This window comes from Mercurialis annua, linkage group LG6, assembly GCF_937616625.2.
Source record: "Mercurialis annua linkage group LG6, ddMerAnnu1.2, whole genome shotgun sequence".
Lineage (NCBI taxonomy): Eukaryota > Viridiplantae > Streptophyta > Magnoliopsida > Malpighiales > Euphorbiaceae > Mercurialis > Mercurialis annua.
This window is the reverse complement of record NC_065575.1, coordinates 47,171,913-47,188,679: the sequence shown is the minus strand read 5'-3', so window position 1 is coordinate 47,188,679 and position 16,767 is coordinate 47,171,913. Positions and strand designations below refer to the sequence as shown.

Sequence of the window (16,767 nt, the reverse complement as noted above, 5' to 3'; positions counted from 1 at the left end):
TTTTAAAATTAGACAAAAAAAACTCAAAATCTTGAAATGAAATAAGATATTAGGAGAAGAAAATCAAATTATAAGCTAAAATTTTGGATTTATGGGGATATGGGGAGGTAATTTTTATAGAAGAAATGTAAGGTGCGGCAGGTTGAAGAGGAGTGAGAGGAGAGAAGCACTATAAAGCTTAGAGGAGAGAGCTATATCAAAATAAGTTGAGAAACAATTCAACGATGATCTATAAAGTTAGACAATCATAAACATATATATAATTCTGGAATTTGAATAATTTATTTTACATGCATAAAACCTAAATTGAATGCATAAATAATCTTTAATGAGAAAATACGTATCTATTTGTTTTTTTTTTCAATTTATTATCATATTTCTATGTCTTTATCGAATCTAATTATATAACTAAAAGTCATAAGTTAATAGTCTTGAGCATATATTTGAATTGCATACATACAGATCTAGACTACTTTATCTTGAATTTACAGTAAAGAAGATCAACATTGACCGATGAAAACAGTAAATCACAAAAAAAAGATAGATAAAAATACTTAAATTGGGCTCCAATCTCCTCAAAAGTCGAATGTAACAAAATTATGAAGGTCTAAATCACTTCTGAGAGTCATATAAATCATCCATATTGATATATAAAGGTTATGGCCATGCATCAAATATCGAATTAAAATTGAGTTAAAATCCGGTCAAAAGATGAATTTTTGGGCGAAGTGGCATAGCAAGCATTATCCAGTCACTTAAGTCTAACTACGCTAATTCTAAGTGGCTTGGTGCTCGGTTCTAGCAGGGGTTGTTCTTTGAATTCCGATTTAATTTTCTAATGAACCAAATGATAAATATGTTAAAATTAAGGTACTTAAATATTAGTAAAACATAGTATATTTTAAACAAAAAAATTAAACCACTTTAAGCACAAAATAGAATTATTAAATTAAAGCAAATCAATATTTTTGTGATTTATTCAAATCATTGGATGATAATCTAGTAAAAGATTGCAGAAATTTAAAGATTCAATTTCTTGATTGATTGTGTAGATTGATATATGTAAATTGATGCAAATCTTTACACAATCCTTAGTTCATGTACTTTATAGTTTTTTTTTGATAAATATGTACTTTATAGTTCATTATTAACAATTTATTTCATTCCTAATTAATTAATTACATTAAATATTAAATTTAATGTACGAGTTGAATTAGTGGCTAATGTACGACTTTAACCTCTCAGAATATCAATGTGGTCTTGTTGTATTTTAACTATTCAATTTAATCTTTTCTAACATATAATTTTTCCAATTGACAAATTAACTCATAACTTTTAAGGTGAGGATTTATTTGATTATTCGGACTTCGATCCAAAAATCGCTTGGATTCTTATGGATTATTTGTAATAATTACGCTTCAATGTAAAGTATCAATTCATATGTGAATTCTTCGAGTTGACCAATTAACTCATTACCCGACTATCTTTCTCTATAATTATTATTGGACTCTTCAACATTCTAATCGCATTTCTTATGTCCCCAAAACAGGTATCTAGAATATAATCTTTCATTAAAGTGTTTAAACTATTAAATTGCATATTTTTGTAGTTTATCATTAACTTATTGAATATTGATTATCTTTTTAAATATTATTACCTTGGATCCTTATGCATTATGATTTGTATCTAGAATTTTATTCTAAAAGAAGGTCATGTGTTGATAATTTTTCCAAAACAGGCAAAATTTATTCTAAAAGAAGGCTCAGAATTAATAATTTTTCCAAAAAAGGCTTCTACTTTTTCTCCACCTTCAACCTAATCAAACAAGCACACTTGTAAATGTTACTAATTTTCACTATCACAGCTCATACCGAGGTCTACTTGTTGTTCACCATTGGACTAATTGTATTGCCCAATAAAATTCCAAACCACTATTTACTTACTGCAAAAATCCTTGCATGAACAAACAGGTGGACCACATTCACATTAGTAACTAAACACCCACAGTTTAAGAATAGTAGAATTATTAGTATAAATTAAAAGAGTATATATACGTGAAGAAATTAACTGATTGATTCAAAAATGATTCCTAAGAGCACAGGTAAGAGCTGGTTTAGGTATTTCCAGTACGACGAACAGAGAGACTCACCGGCCGAAGTGAGGAACATTTTGCTAATAATCGTCGCGTTGATCGCGGCTGCAACTTTTCAAGCGGGAGTGAATCCTCCCGGGGGGTTATGGCAAGATAATGGTAACGGACATGTGGCCGGAACGGCCATTTTCGCAACGGAGAGACACGCTTATTATGTGTTTCTGATATCGAATACATTGGCTTTCTCCACTTCCATATTGGTTCTATTATCTCTTACTTACAAATTCCCTTTTCATTTTGAAATTTGGATCGCTACCACCTCCATGATTGTCACTTATGGATCCGCTGTTTTTGCTGTTACGCCTCATCATCAGCATGTGCATTTTCGCTATCTTTTATTTACTGCTGCTGTTCCTTTTATGACTAGAGCTTTTATTCAGATGTTCCATAAATGTAGACATTAAATAATTAAATTTATGTTTCCTTTGCCAACTCATGTTACAGTTAAATTTGAATGTATAATGAACTAAAAGTTTGGTGGACTTTGATGTATAATGAGCCTCAGCATTTGAATGATTAAATAATTGGGCTAAACGCATTCGCCGTTTTTAATTTTTTGATATTTGGATGTTTGCATTTGTTCATTTTAACATTGAATTCCTACATTTTTACCTGTCAATATTGAGTCCTAAAATTTTATAGATACTAGATTCTTCCATTACAAAAATATAATGCATGTACTTCACGCGCTATTAGTATGACTAGGTAAGTTTTTTTTATTTGGTTTCATGCTCTAATTGTATCAAAATTTAGTCTTTTCTATTGTTATTAATCACTAAATTTATTTGTTTCGGTCAATTTGACACTGTTAATAATACAATGTTTATAACATTTAAAATATAACGACTCAATGTTAGACAAATAGAAATGCATGTATCCAATGTCAAAAACAGAGCGAGTGCAAAGATCCGATATGCTCAAGTTTTGTATGTTTATGTTGCAGGCATAATCATGTAGTTGTCCATGTTTCATCACGTTTCCTATCGAGAATTAGTCAAATACAAGAAATTAAGTAGTCACAATAGATTATTCTTTTGTGAATCATACTCATTAAAGCTGCCGTTTTTGGTGGCAACTCACAAATTCAGAATCATAGCATAGCATGGATAAGAACAAATATTAGCCACAGAAAGTTAAAGCATGACAAAAATGAAACTGTGTGCGAACACAATAGGCAATATTAATAATAGGTTGGTGACATATCCAGACTGGAAAGAAGTTGATCCCATCTGTACATTACAAAATCATTTTAAAAACCAGACAAACCAAGTTGGTTTTAGCACAGACTAACTACATTTACAGCTGATGAGACAGCAAGTTGTTGCTTTTGATGGGATGTTTCAGACTCCTCATTGAAACGTAAAGAAGATAAGGCGAAGTTTAATGAAGAAGATTTAACAAAGCTCAGTGCTTCTCTTTGAAGGTAAGAACAATACGTGTGAAATGTGTTTGGTGTCACATTTAAGTGGAACCCCACTCCGAATAAGAAATCCACTTCAAGATGCTTCATCTCTACTGTACTAATTCCTCCAACTTTTGCATAATAAGCATTGTTGTAATACCTGAAAAATTACAAGTCTTGAGTTAAAACAAGCCCAAAAAAGATCATAAAACAGGAATCTGATTGAACAGTAAAATATATCCAGTCGGACAAAGAATTGAAGGTAATAAACAAACTTACATGTCATCCATGAACTTGGCAGCAACCATGACACTGGTAATAAGCAGACGATGAACATTGAAAGAAGTGAGAGGCAAAGTGGGTTGTCTGTGAGCAAATCTATCAAGATAAACATAAGCAACAACGAAGCAAGACGGGCTGCAATTTGCATACTTGAAAATCCTCTCTAGATAGCTTTGAATGGAGATGGTGGGTCTGCTGAGCCCATGGAACACTGAGACTTTCTGGGAATTAATCGGAGGGTTGAGATCGTTGGATTCAGCTACCCTTTGAAGCAAAGAAGACAGATAGGTGATGAGCTGAGGCATCACGTCTGGGCTCTCCAGCTCCGCCATGGATCGATAAGTGACCAAATTTAGAAATAATTGACAGTTATAGTATGCGTTTATAGAAAGAAGTAACGTGGTCGTTAATGGGTAGGCATTTTATACTTATTACAGGACAGGAATATGCCCCCAATTTGTTTAAAATTATGACTTGCATACCCTCAGCAAGTGGGGTTAGACTTGCTATACTTTTGGGTTGAGATAATTATGATTAGTTTAATTTCAAAACTTAAGTTGATGAAGAGGGAACATGACAGAAGGTGGTGGTTCGATCCTATGCATGTGTTTATTCCTGAAACCTGTTTCACATGGGTATCGTATCGGACTTGCATTGAACAAATATCGAACAATTTTAAATTTTATATGATCATTATTTGCAGATTGCCTAACTTAATAGATGTAAATAATATGATTTTGCTAACTTTTTAAATTTTATTTTGTTTGTTGTTATAAAATTATTATATTGTATAGAAAAAATTGTGGCTGAAGGTGGGTTAGTGTGTGTTTTTTTTTCTTATTCAGGAATTTGTGTCGTTGAAGTGATTGAAGGGTGATGGGCATGGATAGTGATCATGTGTAGGAGATGTTGCATGTGTTTTGATTCTGTAAAATCAGGTGACATAACATGGATTTGTTTTGTTTTGTTGGTGCATAGCAATCCCATATGCTGATCCTGCCCGTACCGGACAATTTATATTTGTTCTCAGTTTTAGCGATCTACAATGTTGGACTCTTTAATTAGGTATTTATAGTAGGTGCATTTTTCATTTAATCTTCAATAGGTTAGCTCACGGGATATCTCAAGCTACACTTTATTATGGAGCTATCTAAACTGAGAATTTTGTTTATATTATGTGTTCAATTATTTAGATTATACAATACCATGAAATGATATAGACTATAGTACACAATATGCTAATAGATAAGTATGTGAATGTATACAAAAAATGATACAATGATTTTTAGCATATTGAAAATTAAAAAATGAGTGTGATGCATAAGATGAGATTGACATAAAGGGGTAGGGATCCAAATCTTTAAACCGTATCTTTCCCCATGTGCTCTTCCATGTGACTACCAGCCTACACTATTCATTTCTTACTCTCAAAATTTTGCCATCACACAAAGTCTGTAAAATTACTTTACACCAACAATCACAACCAAAATGAAAAGGATTGGAGATAAATATAGACTGGCTCAGTAACGAGAGATTGATGTCTATTATCTACAAATATGATTCGTCTAGCACTAATCATATCACATTGATTTAATGCATCACCAATTTGTATAATAATTTTAAGGCGTAGTTTAATAATTAGCACGTAATATATATAGAATTATTTGTATCCGGTCAACTAATATTAATATATTAAGTGTATATTGTATTTGCATAATTTATATTTAATGCATTTAATCAGACGAGCTATACATGTCGATTAAATTATGCATAGTATTCAAATTGATAAAATTAGATCGCAATCGTCCCACTTAAATAGATCGATATGAAACAAATATGACCCCCTAATCCCAGTTCTAACACCCTTAGCTGTCCAGATCAGGTAAAAGGCTTGTCATATTTTTTTCTGCATGGAATATAAAACTCCAATTGTAAACACTCTCCTCACAATCAAACTATAGATACTTGAAAATATTCATCGAGTGAAAATTGAATTAAACATACTACGGTTTGTATAATCATTTTTTTTTCTTACTCAAAAGGAATAAAGGAAGAGCAGCACACTGGAACCAGACTGAATCCATGGGTCCAACTGCTCGAATCAATATCCAGCAAAACACAAGCATACATAGCAAACCCTAGATGTTTAACTAATTAAAGACGAGTAAAAAGTAAAAACTTCTCAAATTTGATTATCATTCAATAACAGATGATTAAAGGATGTTCTAATCTAGGAGGGGAAGCTCGAATGAAGGATTCAGCTTAGAAAATCCCTCCATTGAATTAAAAATTCCTGGCTCTCATTAGCATGACCATACAATTTGAGCGGTGATGATTACTATGAAAAGTCAAAAGATAGTGCAATACCTGAAAAATCAAGCTATGATACCCTCTGTCCAGCATAAGGCCTAACAAATAATTTTTCCACTCACATTTATCAGAGATTACCCTGCAGTTGATTGAGAAATATTTCCTTCTCGTCAAAGTCATTTCCGTCATCCATCTTATTATCAGAGTTGGTTGCTACCCATGCATGATCTGATAAGTGACGCGTAAGTTTCATCTTCAAGATAGCCAGACTGCGCCAACAAATCCTCTAAAACTCCTTTACTTGCCGTGTCAGCTTCCTCTTCGCATAGCTTACAGAAGGAAGATATAACTGTAGGCTTTGGCTTCCAACTTTTTGACCCTTGAGCAATAAAAGCTTCCTTAAAGCAAGTCAGAGCCTCAGAAATTCTTTTCTCTCCGATATGCCCGTCTGCTAGAATCTCCCATGTGCTCGAATTTGGCTTTCCTCCCACTTCAGTCATATGATCAAAGAAGCTTTCAGCCTTATCCAAATTTCCGTCTTTAACATACCAACCCATGAGAATATTTCCTATTCTAGGGTCGTAGGATAACTTCACTGGCAGCCATTCCTCATAAATCTTCTCTGCCCCTTCAATGTCTTCCATCCGAATCAGAGATGAGATAATAGCATGGTATCCCAAATTCGGAATACTGGGAAAAATTGATTTGTATATGTTCCACACACGGTAAAGCTCTACTTTGTTACCTATATTACCATATAAACTTAGGAGATAGTGATAGGGTATTCTATCCCTACCTGTTATTCTGCTTTCCACCCTCCTCAAGCAATCTTCAGCTTTCTCTAACTTCCCCATTTTAATATACATCGTCGCCATTGTGCTAAATGTTGTCCAGTTGGGATTAATGGTGGTGTCCACCTTCATTTGCTCAAATACCTCTTCCATCCTCTCTCCAGATCCTTGGGACCCTCGAGATGACAACCAGATATTATAGGAATATATATCAAGCCGTATGTTTTTCTCCATCATTTCGGAAATCAGCATGTCAACTTTATCATACTGCTTGAGGTTCATATACATAGTCATCATCACATTGAATGGAAGCGCATGTAAGGCGTAATCTTTGCTTCTCATTTCTTCCATCAAAGATTCTGCTTTTTCACTCAATTTAGCTCTGACATAAGCATTCAGCAGAGCCCCATAGACCCTCCTGTCCTTCATAGAACCGGGAAGCTTCGTAAAATAGTCATCAGCGGAAGAAATTCCGCGAACTTTAGCAATAAGGTCTAACTGAATTGCAGCATCACTGACAGATAATCTAAACCTATCTTCTCTATTGTTCATCCAATCATAAACCTAAAACAAGTGAAATTGGTCTACATCTGTTATTATTTTTCCAACCTGTTAACAAAAACTAACACAGACTAATACCTAGAAGGAATTGAAATGCAATAAAAGAGAAGACCCAAATAAAAAAAATTGGTCTAAAGTTACCTCAAGAGCATGCCTGTGGCGCTTGAACTTCCTCAATTCCTTGACAACCCTACAAAGCTCCCATTTAGAGAGCTTCTTGCCATCTTTCTCCAATTGATTCAGTACGGTGTCGGCACCCAATTCAGGGTTTTCCATCAAAGAAATTCTCCTGTAGACAGAGTTCCATTTAATCATGGGTCTTCTCTCATAATCAACTGTTCCGTAGCTGTGGACTTTCGATATTGAGCATGAAATTTGAAGTTTCTTGTAAGATAGAGTCTGGTGAATGGCACAGTGAGGATTCTTCCATGAATGAAGGGGTGGCGAGTAGGAGATAGTCGATGAGAGTGACGCCTTTTGGTGGTGCAGAGTAGTTTGAAGAAGCATTTTTTGTCTGACGGTAGTTTTTAGGTACCAAAGTTAGCGTGGAGCAGCGAGGTTTTTCGTTTCTGCGTCCTCTTTCGGGTTATTGAAGATAAAGTTTGGGAAATTACAGCAAGGGACGTGGTTCTATGTTCGATGTCGTTTTGACATGATAAAATACGACACGTCGTTACAGTCATAAAAGTTTGCACAACCTTTCCTCCTCTATGCATTTGTTTTATTACCTTTAACAGATTTGTCACTTACAGCTATTACTGTATTTCAGATGAAATCAATTTGTGTCACAATTTTAGCTGCCAAAATCACGATGGTACAAAACCTATTATTTTTGCGCATATTACAGTATGGCGACAAATGCACACTTGCTCACACTCACAAGCAACTATTCAACTTCAAGAGGATTAGATGTTAACATTTGACATAATTGCTTCCTTTGAAAACTTTTTAGCTTCACCACAGGCGCGCATCGTCTTCGTATTATCCCTCAATCAACTGCTAAAGAATAAAATCAAATAAGAATCATACAGGTAAAGTATAGCCCATAAACAATGACTCTGCTTTTAAACTACAAAAACTCACAAACCTCAAGCTTTATCTAAAATTATTCAAGAGCATCCTGGCCATTTTAGTTGCATGGCGTCCTTTAATTTTGTATTTCCATGAATATATACCTTGGGTACTTTGACCTGAAGAAACTAATATATTATTTAAAGTTAACAGAAAAAATTAAGAGTGGAAAATGTTGTTGGTTTCTCTACCAGGATGATGGGTGGGAAACCAAGTTGGAGGCGAGCCCTTGAGAAGCCATTTACAAAATATAAACACTTGAATCCATCAATTGCAGAGTGCTCACTGTTACCACACAGTACGAAACATTAAAGAAATGAGATCGTTGCATACAAAGAACATACATTTGTGCTTTATTAATATATATAAGGTTCCAGTCGTTAGTAATATAAGATGTTCCACAAGAAAATGTGTGCTGGTAGGTGCAGATCGTCCTTTTGAAGAGCAGTATCAATTCAGCAAAGATATAAAATGATTGCCATGAACAATGAAGAACTATTTGACCAAACCTGATAAGGTACGTAAAATTTCTGTCGCGGAATTCATTCAGAGAAATCCCTTCTTCTTTGGAATATCTGCAGTATTTGATATTTTTAGTTCAATCACCAACAAATCTTCCATAGTATGACTAGAGGGCATAAATATTAAGGGGAGAGAGAGAGAGAGAGAGAGAGAATAAAGTATGGAAAAGTGAAAAAGTCGTGCCAGTAAAATCCAAGATACCTCCAAGGATAGTCATTTTCGCAAAACCTGGATATTCCACTCATGGCAGAAAAAGTATCAATATGAACCAACTTTTCATCCATATCGGCAAGCTGGCCTGTCAGAATATTAAAAATCCAGTTATGCTGCAAAACAACATCTTCATAGACTTAAGCAAGCATGCACGCATAAAGGGTGTGTGTGGGTGCAAATATGCCACTGTGAAAGAGAGGTACTCACCCGTCTGATGTAAAGCTTTTAGAGCATGACCGCTCGGATAATTGTTATATGATGCCAAGAAAAACACGAAAGTGCTTCCTAAACTATAGAATAGCAATATGTCATACAGCAAGGCAAAACATAATCGTCTCACTCAATAAAGTGAATGAGTATTTTCTAACCTGATCAAAAAAGATCCCAGCATTACGAGATTGAGAAACTTCCATGTTGTCTTTTTTCTATTGTTATAGCTGCAACAAATAGGACAAGATTCACATAAAATCAAAGGCATTTGTTGTCTAAATTTAGACATAAAATGTAATCATCTCCCACATTCATTATGATTCTTTAAACATGACCAACAGAATGATTCAGATGTAATAAAAAAAATTGACGAATGTAGGAGCTATATACATTCTGTTCGCTGCAACTGCAGCAGATAAGTTGAGCATTGGAACAGAACTGATAATAAATCGCAGTTCCTGCACCATGCAAAATTAAGAATATAAAAGTTCCATCAATTATTATGTTTGACAAAATAACATTTTGTGTGACGTACCTTGTGCGGAAGCTTAGAGTAAAGTAAAATGAAAGAGAAAACTGGAAAAACATACAACAGAAGCCTCCGATCAAGCACCACTCCAAACTACAAGGAAAAACCAAAAAGTTAAGAACAACAATAAGTGGGTCAAATGATTCTTTACTTTTCTGTATTTTATCGATCCCGTAACAAGAAAAATAACATAAGAACAAAGATTTAATAAATATATTGCAAGGTAACAAGACACTTTTGTTTCATTAACTGAAAACTGATTAGCAAAAACAGGTATGCTGCACCACTGTCTTAAGAGCAACCCATTTAATTCACAAGCAACTTGCTGAATAAACCAAAAGCAGCTAAAGATATAACATAGTACACTAGAGGCCATCCACCGCCCACATGCAATCAAGTCAGACTTGCATTTCATACAAAAATTACACAATGCGTGGTAATAATAAGAAATATTCCGTTGAGTTGGCTAGTGCAAAAACATATATCATATTACCACCCCTTTTTGAGGCCTTACCAAAACAAGAGGATATGCAGCAAGTAGCGAGCGTGGGAGAGCTGAACTGAAGTACCAGTGCAAAGAATGTGTCTATGGACAAGATTGTCAAGGAAGACAGAAGACATATATAAAGTAGTCTGATAGTTACCAAATCTTTGCAACCTCAGTTCTGTAAAACCGAAGAATTCGATAATTGTAATACTTGGATTGGGCACCATTATATAACTAAAATATCTGGTCTTTACATAAAATAATATCACATTTAACCACTTCAACTTATCAGCAGGACTGTATCTCTACCATCATTTTACATAAACCAATACCAATGGAACAAGATAGTTCCACAAGTTGAATAATATGTAACCCCATAGCAAAGCATAAGCAGAGAATCATGCAAGCGATGGTCATGTACACTCTTTCCTGGATAACAGTGAGCTATATAGATAATTTGCCTTAATTACAGAACATTTTATAGTTTGATAAATAAAATAACAAAAATAATGTGAAAATGCAAATGAGGTCGCAGAGGATACACCCCATTCGGAACTCCGATTCAGAACAGAGTTAAACCAAAAAATTTCAAATTCAGGCCATAATAATTTTCTCCACATCATTGAATCAACCAATACTGAAAGGCCTGTACAAAGGATGAAATCATAATAACCTAATAGTCAGAAACTGCTCCATTTGAACAATTTAGAATGCAGAGAAAAAAAATAGAATAAACGCAATGAGAACTGAACCATGACCAACCTATGGATAACAGTGCAACTCCGGAGCAGTATTTAATAGCTCCCCGCAATGATATACGTTTGGTCTGTAATCCAGTACATCAGCAAGATGAGATAGTGTGTATATATATATATATATATAAAAATAAAATAACAAAACCAATCATAAGATAATTCCAGCTTAACAGAGGTGTAAATAGGGATATAAGGGGAAACAGCAAATAATATGTACCAGCAAAAGCTCTAAGGCAAGGGGGCACAAAAGTAACACCATATCACATCTGAAGACAGCTGTAGCAAAAATCTGTCCATCAAAAACAGAAAAGCATTGAGATGAGTACAGTGACCTGATAGCAATAGAAGAAACCTAAATACACGTTTGGGAAGTTAGTTCACTGACGTGATCAGGACATAACTAGAAGCAAAAACAATAGACTTTAAGTCATATGTGAATGGTTTGACACAAACATGAGCTCCTCTACAAAGAATCAATAAGAACACGTTGGATAGAAAAGAAGTTGAGCATAATCACAAGCATACATCCACAATTAACATTATAAGTTTCATGCACATTTGGACATTTTAAAAATTAGGGCAGGCCTACCAGAGAGTTTAATGCTGCATAAAAATTCCCTCTGAACCAATATCCATAGGCCACGTTAACTGCAGTGAGTAAAAGGAAAAAAGTTAGTTTCAGGTATTTTAATAAATGCTAGTATTACTCAAAAAGAAAATGCTAGTAATTTCTTGAAATAAAAGTAATAAACAAGATCTTCCACTAGATGACATTGACTTCTTTATCATGATGTAGCTGTTGTAGTTTAAAACGGCACATATGTAAACCGTCTGTAGTAGAGATCAAATACTGGAAAAAAGGAATATTTAAAGAATATAAACAATATGAATTGCAATATGTAATCACCTACACTCATAGCTAGTATGTTGGGAAGAGCGCGTGAGCAATAGAACAGCAAGTGAAACTGAATAGCAGTCAATATGACAAAGAAAGCTTCTACTTGATGACCAAATTTATCTCTAACCTGAAACAACAATGTAGTTTAAATTCTAAACTCCTAGACATGATAAACAAAAGTTACAAAAACATTGCATACCTGAATACGGAAAAACCTTAATGTATACAAGACAATGCCACCAAGAGCCAGACGAACTACACACCAAAAGAAAGAAAAGGCAATCAATTTATATGTTGATACATAAGTTACAAAGAAAAATGAATGGAGTATCCAAATGCTTACCGCCAATAAGTGCATAAATCTTGGGCAACTGCAAAAAGCTAATTGCAAATACTAAAGGGGATGCTAACATTGAAACAAGGAAAGCTCCTACAAGGAAACAAAACTATTTTTAAAAAAAAAAAACAATTTCCAGCTAACTGAAAGTGAAACCGACTCAAACTAACTGAAAGTGAAACCAATTCAAAGTGGAAGTAAAAGAGAGCTTACCGATAAAGGTACGAGGAACAACTCCAGGAAACTCCAAATGATCATACTGATACCAGATAAAAACTAATTAATCAAAGTGAAATCCGCAAACTAGATTAATAAACTAAAAATTCTTGGCATAAAAAGGTAAACTTACATTATCTAAGTGATGCTGATGGTAAAGAATATCGTGCATTGCCTTGACACAGTGAAATGAAAAGAGGATTCAAACATCATGTAAATGAATTTCTCTTGACAACAATTCAAATTTCAAAACTTTTCTGTTCAAAGTCTAAGCTGAAGGGGTTTAAATGAAAGTTTGAAAGAAAAAGAAGAGAAAGAAAATGGAGGACCTGAACATTGAAGCTTTCTTCAACCTTGGTGTAAGGTACAGTGAACACGTAAAACGCAGCTATCGATCCTAATACCAAGTCGTAGCCTACAAAACAAATCATTTCAATTTCAATTTCCATTCACTTCACTGCTAAATTGGATAAAGAAATTAAAATAAACTAATAAACAATTATAAAAATGCGTGAAGAGACGAGTCTACATATTCATCGATGCTTAGATTACCGAATAGCCGGAGAAATTGGCAACGCTTCGAAGTCATTTCTGAGTGTAGAGAGCCGGAGGTTGCTGCAGTGATCAGCCTGAAGCCGGCGGTTTCTTCTGTTAACTTAACGATGCGATGTTACATGGACTGGATCGCAGCCCATATATGACACAATATTAGCCCATAATCCAAATTTTGGCTTCTCTTCTTATATCTTGCCTTTTTTGTTGTTATGATTGTTGAGAAAATTAGCTCATATACTCTGCTGGGTTAAAATATTTAGATTTTTACTGTTACTAAAATCAAATTTGAATTGTACGGTTGGAAACTATTAATTTTGAATTATAACTTTATGCTTTACACAAATAAGTTTTTGAATTTGACAATATACAAAACTGTTAATTTGGTAACTCCCACAATCATCAAGCACTTTTCTATTTCTTTTAGATTTCCCCAAGATTCTTGGTGACTTTAATTATCCTCTCATTAACGAAATATTTTTCCATTTTTGTTTGAATTTAAATTTGCTTGTCCTTTTTATTTATCATTTTCTTTCATTTTACTACCTCAACCACATCTGAAGCCGCCGCCGCTGGAGCCCAACCAACTCGACGAAACCTCTAAGAAGAGAAAGATGATGCCGGTCGTGGCGGTCAGCGGGAGGTCGTGGCGGTGGTGGATTATTTTTCTTCTTCTACAATTTATTTTTAAAGTTTTTGAATCGTCTTTGTTTTTTTATATTGAAGTTCATGTAGAAGAAGAATGGAGTGACAGTGATTTCGAGGATTTCACTGTCAATGTCGTAAAAAAGAACAAACCGATTGCTCCTCCGCCCGTTGATGTTAAGGTAATTGTTCTAAAAATTTCTTATATGTTACTGCTTTTAGAGTTCACAATTCTGCACCATCTTTAATTAAAATTCTTTTGATCTTATAATTCCTTTGTTAACAACCTTCAACATTATCATTCCTGCATTTTTAAAAAATAATTACTGTCAGTTTCCATGTTAGTTAACCATTAGGTAACTATTAGTACACTATTAGTTAACTTATAACAGAAACTTTAATTCTGCAAGCATTTTCTAAAGTTTTTTGAGTCGTCTTTATTATTTTTTATATTGCAGTTTTTTTCTGTCAAACTGATGAAAAAAACGATGAACGAAGGTGGTTTCAGTTGAACGAAGAAAGCAGTAGTTGGAGTGAGACGAAGATAGGCGAACGATGAACGAAAGCGAACGATGAGCGAATGCGCGGTGGCTGGCAGCTGTTATTTTTTTTATTGCAATTGGGATATTAGCAATGATGTAAAAATAATTAAGGTTATATGTTTTCTAATGGTTAATTAATAGTTAACTAACTTCGTATGATTATTTTATATAAAACATGAATATATATTGATAATTATTTTTTTTTAATTATAGTTAACTAATACGTAACTAATAGTTAACTAACAGTTATTTTTATACGTATGATTATTTTTAAAATAATTGAAATTTGATGTTCAGTTGTTTTTTTTTATATTTGAATAATTTTATAAATAATTAGGAGGTAATTATATGTTTCCTAACGGTTAACTATTAGTTAACTATACTTGTATTGAGTTTCTAAAACATGAATACATAATGTTAATTTTTTTTATTAGTTAAAGTTAACTAATAAGTGACTACTGGTTAACTTAACTAATTCGGTGTACTGTTAATTTTAGGATATATTATTGTTAGATTTATCTAAAAATAATTTTATGATGTTAATAGTTTTTTTTATTAAATTTAATTTATTAATGGTTAACATGTAAACTGATAATATATCAGTTTTTTTACAAATAAATGAATTTATATTGTGTATTCATATTTGTTGATTTTTTATGATGAGTTGATGAATTTCTTATTTTGCTGGATTTTTTTTGTTTCTCAAATGCTTGTTGTTTTCATTTTTTTAATCATTTTATTTTTTTGGTTTCCCTTTTGCCGTTTATGGCATATAATTTAAATTATCAGTTACTATAATTAAGGATTATTAGAGATCCTTAAATATTAATTGCTATATATTTATGCTTTGAGACTTTATAGGAAATTTTGATTCTTGTAACCGCTTTCTTCCTTTTTTTTATAGTTGAAAGTAATTCTCAAATATTATAAAGTTATTTGTGCAATTTGAAAACTTAAAAAGTATGTCATCAACTTTTTTTTTGTCAACAGTAAAAATCTAATTTAATATAGACATATATGGTACTTATTAATTTTTCTCATGATTGTTTGCTCCATAAATAGAATTTGAACTGTTTTTTTATTTGTTTGTACTTTGTAAAAGTGTTCTATAATTAATTATTTTTAATTAAAAGTTAATTTAAATGAGATTTATTATAATGAAAAATATAATATTTATATTTGAGAGTTAAAATTAAAATATCGTTTTTCATGCATGTTGACATTGATCTACATAAATTAAAAATAAATATTAAATAGACTTCTAGAAGAATTATATTGCTTTATATTTTAAAGGGGAAAGGTCATATATATACCCCTAATAATTAAACCAATGCTCACCTATATCCATATGGTAGGGAAAGGTACAAATAAGCCACTAATATTTTTACATGAGTTTCTTTAAATTCTCACACTTAACACCATTAGGGGCCAAACGTTAGTGGCCTATAGGAGTCCATTTAAATACGTCAGTGGCTTGTTTGCATATTTCCAAACTATTAGGACATAGATGATTCTAAGATTAAATTTTAGGGGCATAATTGATATTTTTCCTTTTTTCAAATAGCTTAAATACATATGAAATAAATAAATAAATAAATATACAGCTATACGATAGTAATATACATTAAATAAAAATGTATCCTTACATACCCCAAGAAATCAAAATTTATTAAATTTAATATATAAATATATTTATAATAAATTAAAAATAGATGAGATATATATGTATCAAAAATAAATATATTAATAGCTTTATACTATAATCTATCCTAATAAAAATATAATAATCCATATACTAAGAAAGAAAACATATTATTTATCATGTGATTTACCTTACATAAATAATAAATAAAATTTACATATGCTATAAATAAAATTAATATAAAGAAAATAAAAATTATAATAATCTAAATTTTGTGAAATTTGTATATTATAAAATATTTTTATACTAATATACAATTTCACTTGATATATATTGCTTTATGACAATTTTGTGACAAATAATTTTTTTATTTCAAAGGTTAAAGGTCTCCAAATATTTTTTGATTACATATATCCTATTATTTTTATGAAAATTTGTATATTATCAGTAACAAGAATTAATATTTTAAAAAAATTATAAAAATTCAGAAATTAGACTAATTTATCATAATTATTTTTTATTTTTATCAATTAAACTCTTCGTCTTGTTTATTTGTTCTTTAAATATAATTGTCATAAGTTATAGAATTGACTAGTCAAAGTGTTAAAATTATTTTAAAAATCAATAATATCAATTTAGTTATATAATTA

At 32.2% G+C, this 16,767-nt stretch overlaps 4 protein-coding genes across 6 annotated transcripts; 1 reads left to right on the top strand and 3 right to left on the bottom strand.

Moving 5' to 3' along the window:
- Positions 1 to 2,082: 2,082 nt before the first annotated feature.
- Positions 2,083 to 2,556, top strand: LOC126687973 (uncharacterized). Its single transcript, XM_050382524.1, has one exon. It carries the CDS (start codon positions 2,083 to 2,085, stop codon positions 2,554 to 2,556), a length of 474 nt encoding a protein of 157 aa, XP_050238481.1.
- A 737-nt stretch (positions 2,557 to 3,293) lies between these two features.
- On the bottom strand, positions 3,294 to 5,871 carry LOC126686329 (cyclin-U4-1). Its single transcript, XM_050380371.2, has 2 exons — positions 3,834 to 5,871; positions 3,294 to 3,714 (listed from the first exon to the last, which is right to left on the bottom strand). The coding sequence occupies exons 1-2, from the start codon at positions 4,166 to 4,168 to the stop codon at positions 3,429 to 3,431; spliced, it is 621 nt and encodes a 206-aa protein (XP_050236328.1). The 5' UTR covers positions 4,169 to 5,871; the 3' UTR covers positions 3,294 to 3,428.
- Positions 5,872 to 6,001: 130 nt separating this feature from the next.
- On the bottom strand, positions 6,002 to 8,128 carry LOC126686327 (pentatricopeptide repeat-containing protein At1g02150). The gene is made up of 2 exons (XM_050380367.2): positions 7,640 to 8,128; positions 6,002 to 7,501 (listed from the first exon to the last, which is right to left on the bottom strand). Exons 1-2 carry the CDS (start codon positions 8,003 to 8,005, stop codon positions 6,347 to 6,349), a joined length of 1,521 nt encoding a protein of 506 aa, XP_050236324.1. The 5' UTR covers positions 8,006 to 8,128; the 3' UTR covers positions 6,002 to 6,346.
- Positions 8,129 to 8,236: 108 nt separating this feature from the next.
- Positions 8,237 to 13,392, bottom strand: LOC126686328 (dol-P-Man:Man(7)GlcNAc(2)-PP-Dol alpha-1,6-mannosyltransferase). Of its 3 annotated transcripts, none has more exons than XM_050380369.2 (21): positions 13,289 to 13,392; positions 13,066 to 13,151; positions 12,870 to 12,911; positions 12,734 to 12,779; positions 12,527 to 12,613; positions 12,383 to 12,438; positions 12,193 to 12,310; positions 11,875 to 11,933; positions 11,503 to 11,574; positions 11,293 to 11,356; positions 11,073 to 11,176; positions 10,558 to 10,629; positions 10,050 to 10,136; positions 9,905 to 9,972; positions 9,673 to 9,741; positions 9,512 to 9,594; positions 9,293 to 9,389; positions 9,079 to 9,144; positions 8,761 to 8,854; positions 8,586 to 8,688; positions 8,237 to 8,497 (listed from the first exon to the last, which is right to left on the bottom strand). In XM_050380369.2, the coding sequence occupies exons 1-20, from the start codon at positions 13,323 to 13,325 to the stop codon at positions 8,608 to 8,610; spliced, it is 1,488 nt and encodes a 495-aa protein (XP_050236326.1). In that variant the 5' UTR covers positions 13,326 to 13,392; the 3' UTR covers positions 8,237 to 8,497; positions 8,586 to 8,607. The 3 variants fall into 3 exon arrangements, with proteins under 3 accessions (XP_050236326.1, XP_050236325.1, XP_050236327.1); XM_050380368.2 differs by having other exon boundaries at positions 8,237 to 8,494; XM_050380370.2 differs by having other exon boundaries at positions 8,237 to 8,494; positions 13,266 to 13,342.
- Between the last annotated feature and the right edge of the window lie 3,375 nt (positions 13,393 to 16,767).

Coding starts and splice junctions, on each gene's coding strand:
- LOC126686328 (XM_050380369.2), bottom strand. CDS start 13,325: ATGACTTCGAAGCGTTGCCAATTTCTCCGGCTATTCG. Junction 12,614..12,733: donor TGTTCCTCGTACCTTTATCG/GTAAGCTCTCTT, acceptor GTTTCCTTGTAG/GAGCTTTCCTTGTTTCAATG. Junction 9,973..10,049: donor ACTCTAAGCTTCCGCACAAG/GTACGTCACACA, acceptor TGCATGGTGCAG/GAACTGCGATTTATTATCAG.
- LOC126686327 (XM_050380367.2), bottom strand. CDS start 8,005: ATGCTTCTTCAAACTACTCTGCACCACCAAAAGGCGTCACTCTCATCG. Junction 7,502..7,639: donor GCCACAGGCATGCTCTTGAG/GTAACTTTAGAC, acceptor CACTTGTTTTAG/GTTTATGATTGGATGAACAA.
- LOC126687973 (XM_050382524.1), top strand. CDS start 2,083: ATGATTCCTAAGAGCACAGGTAAGAGCTGGTTTAGGTATTTCCAGTAC.
- LOC126686329 (XM_050380371.2), bottom strand. CDS start 4,168: ATGGCGGAGCTGGAGAGCCCAGACGTGATGCCTCAGCTCATCACCTAT. Junction 3,715..3,833: donor GCCAAGTTCATGGATGACAT/GTAAGTTTGTTT, acceptor GTAATTTTTCAG/GTATTACAACAATGCTTATT.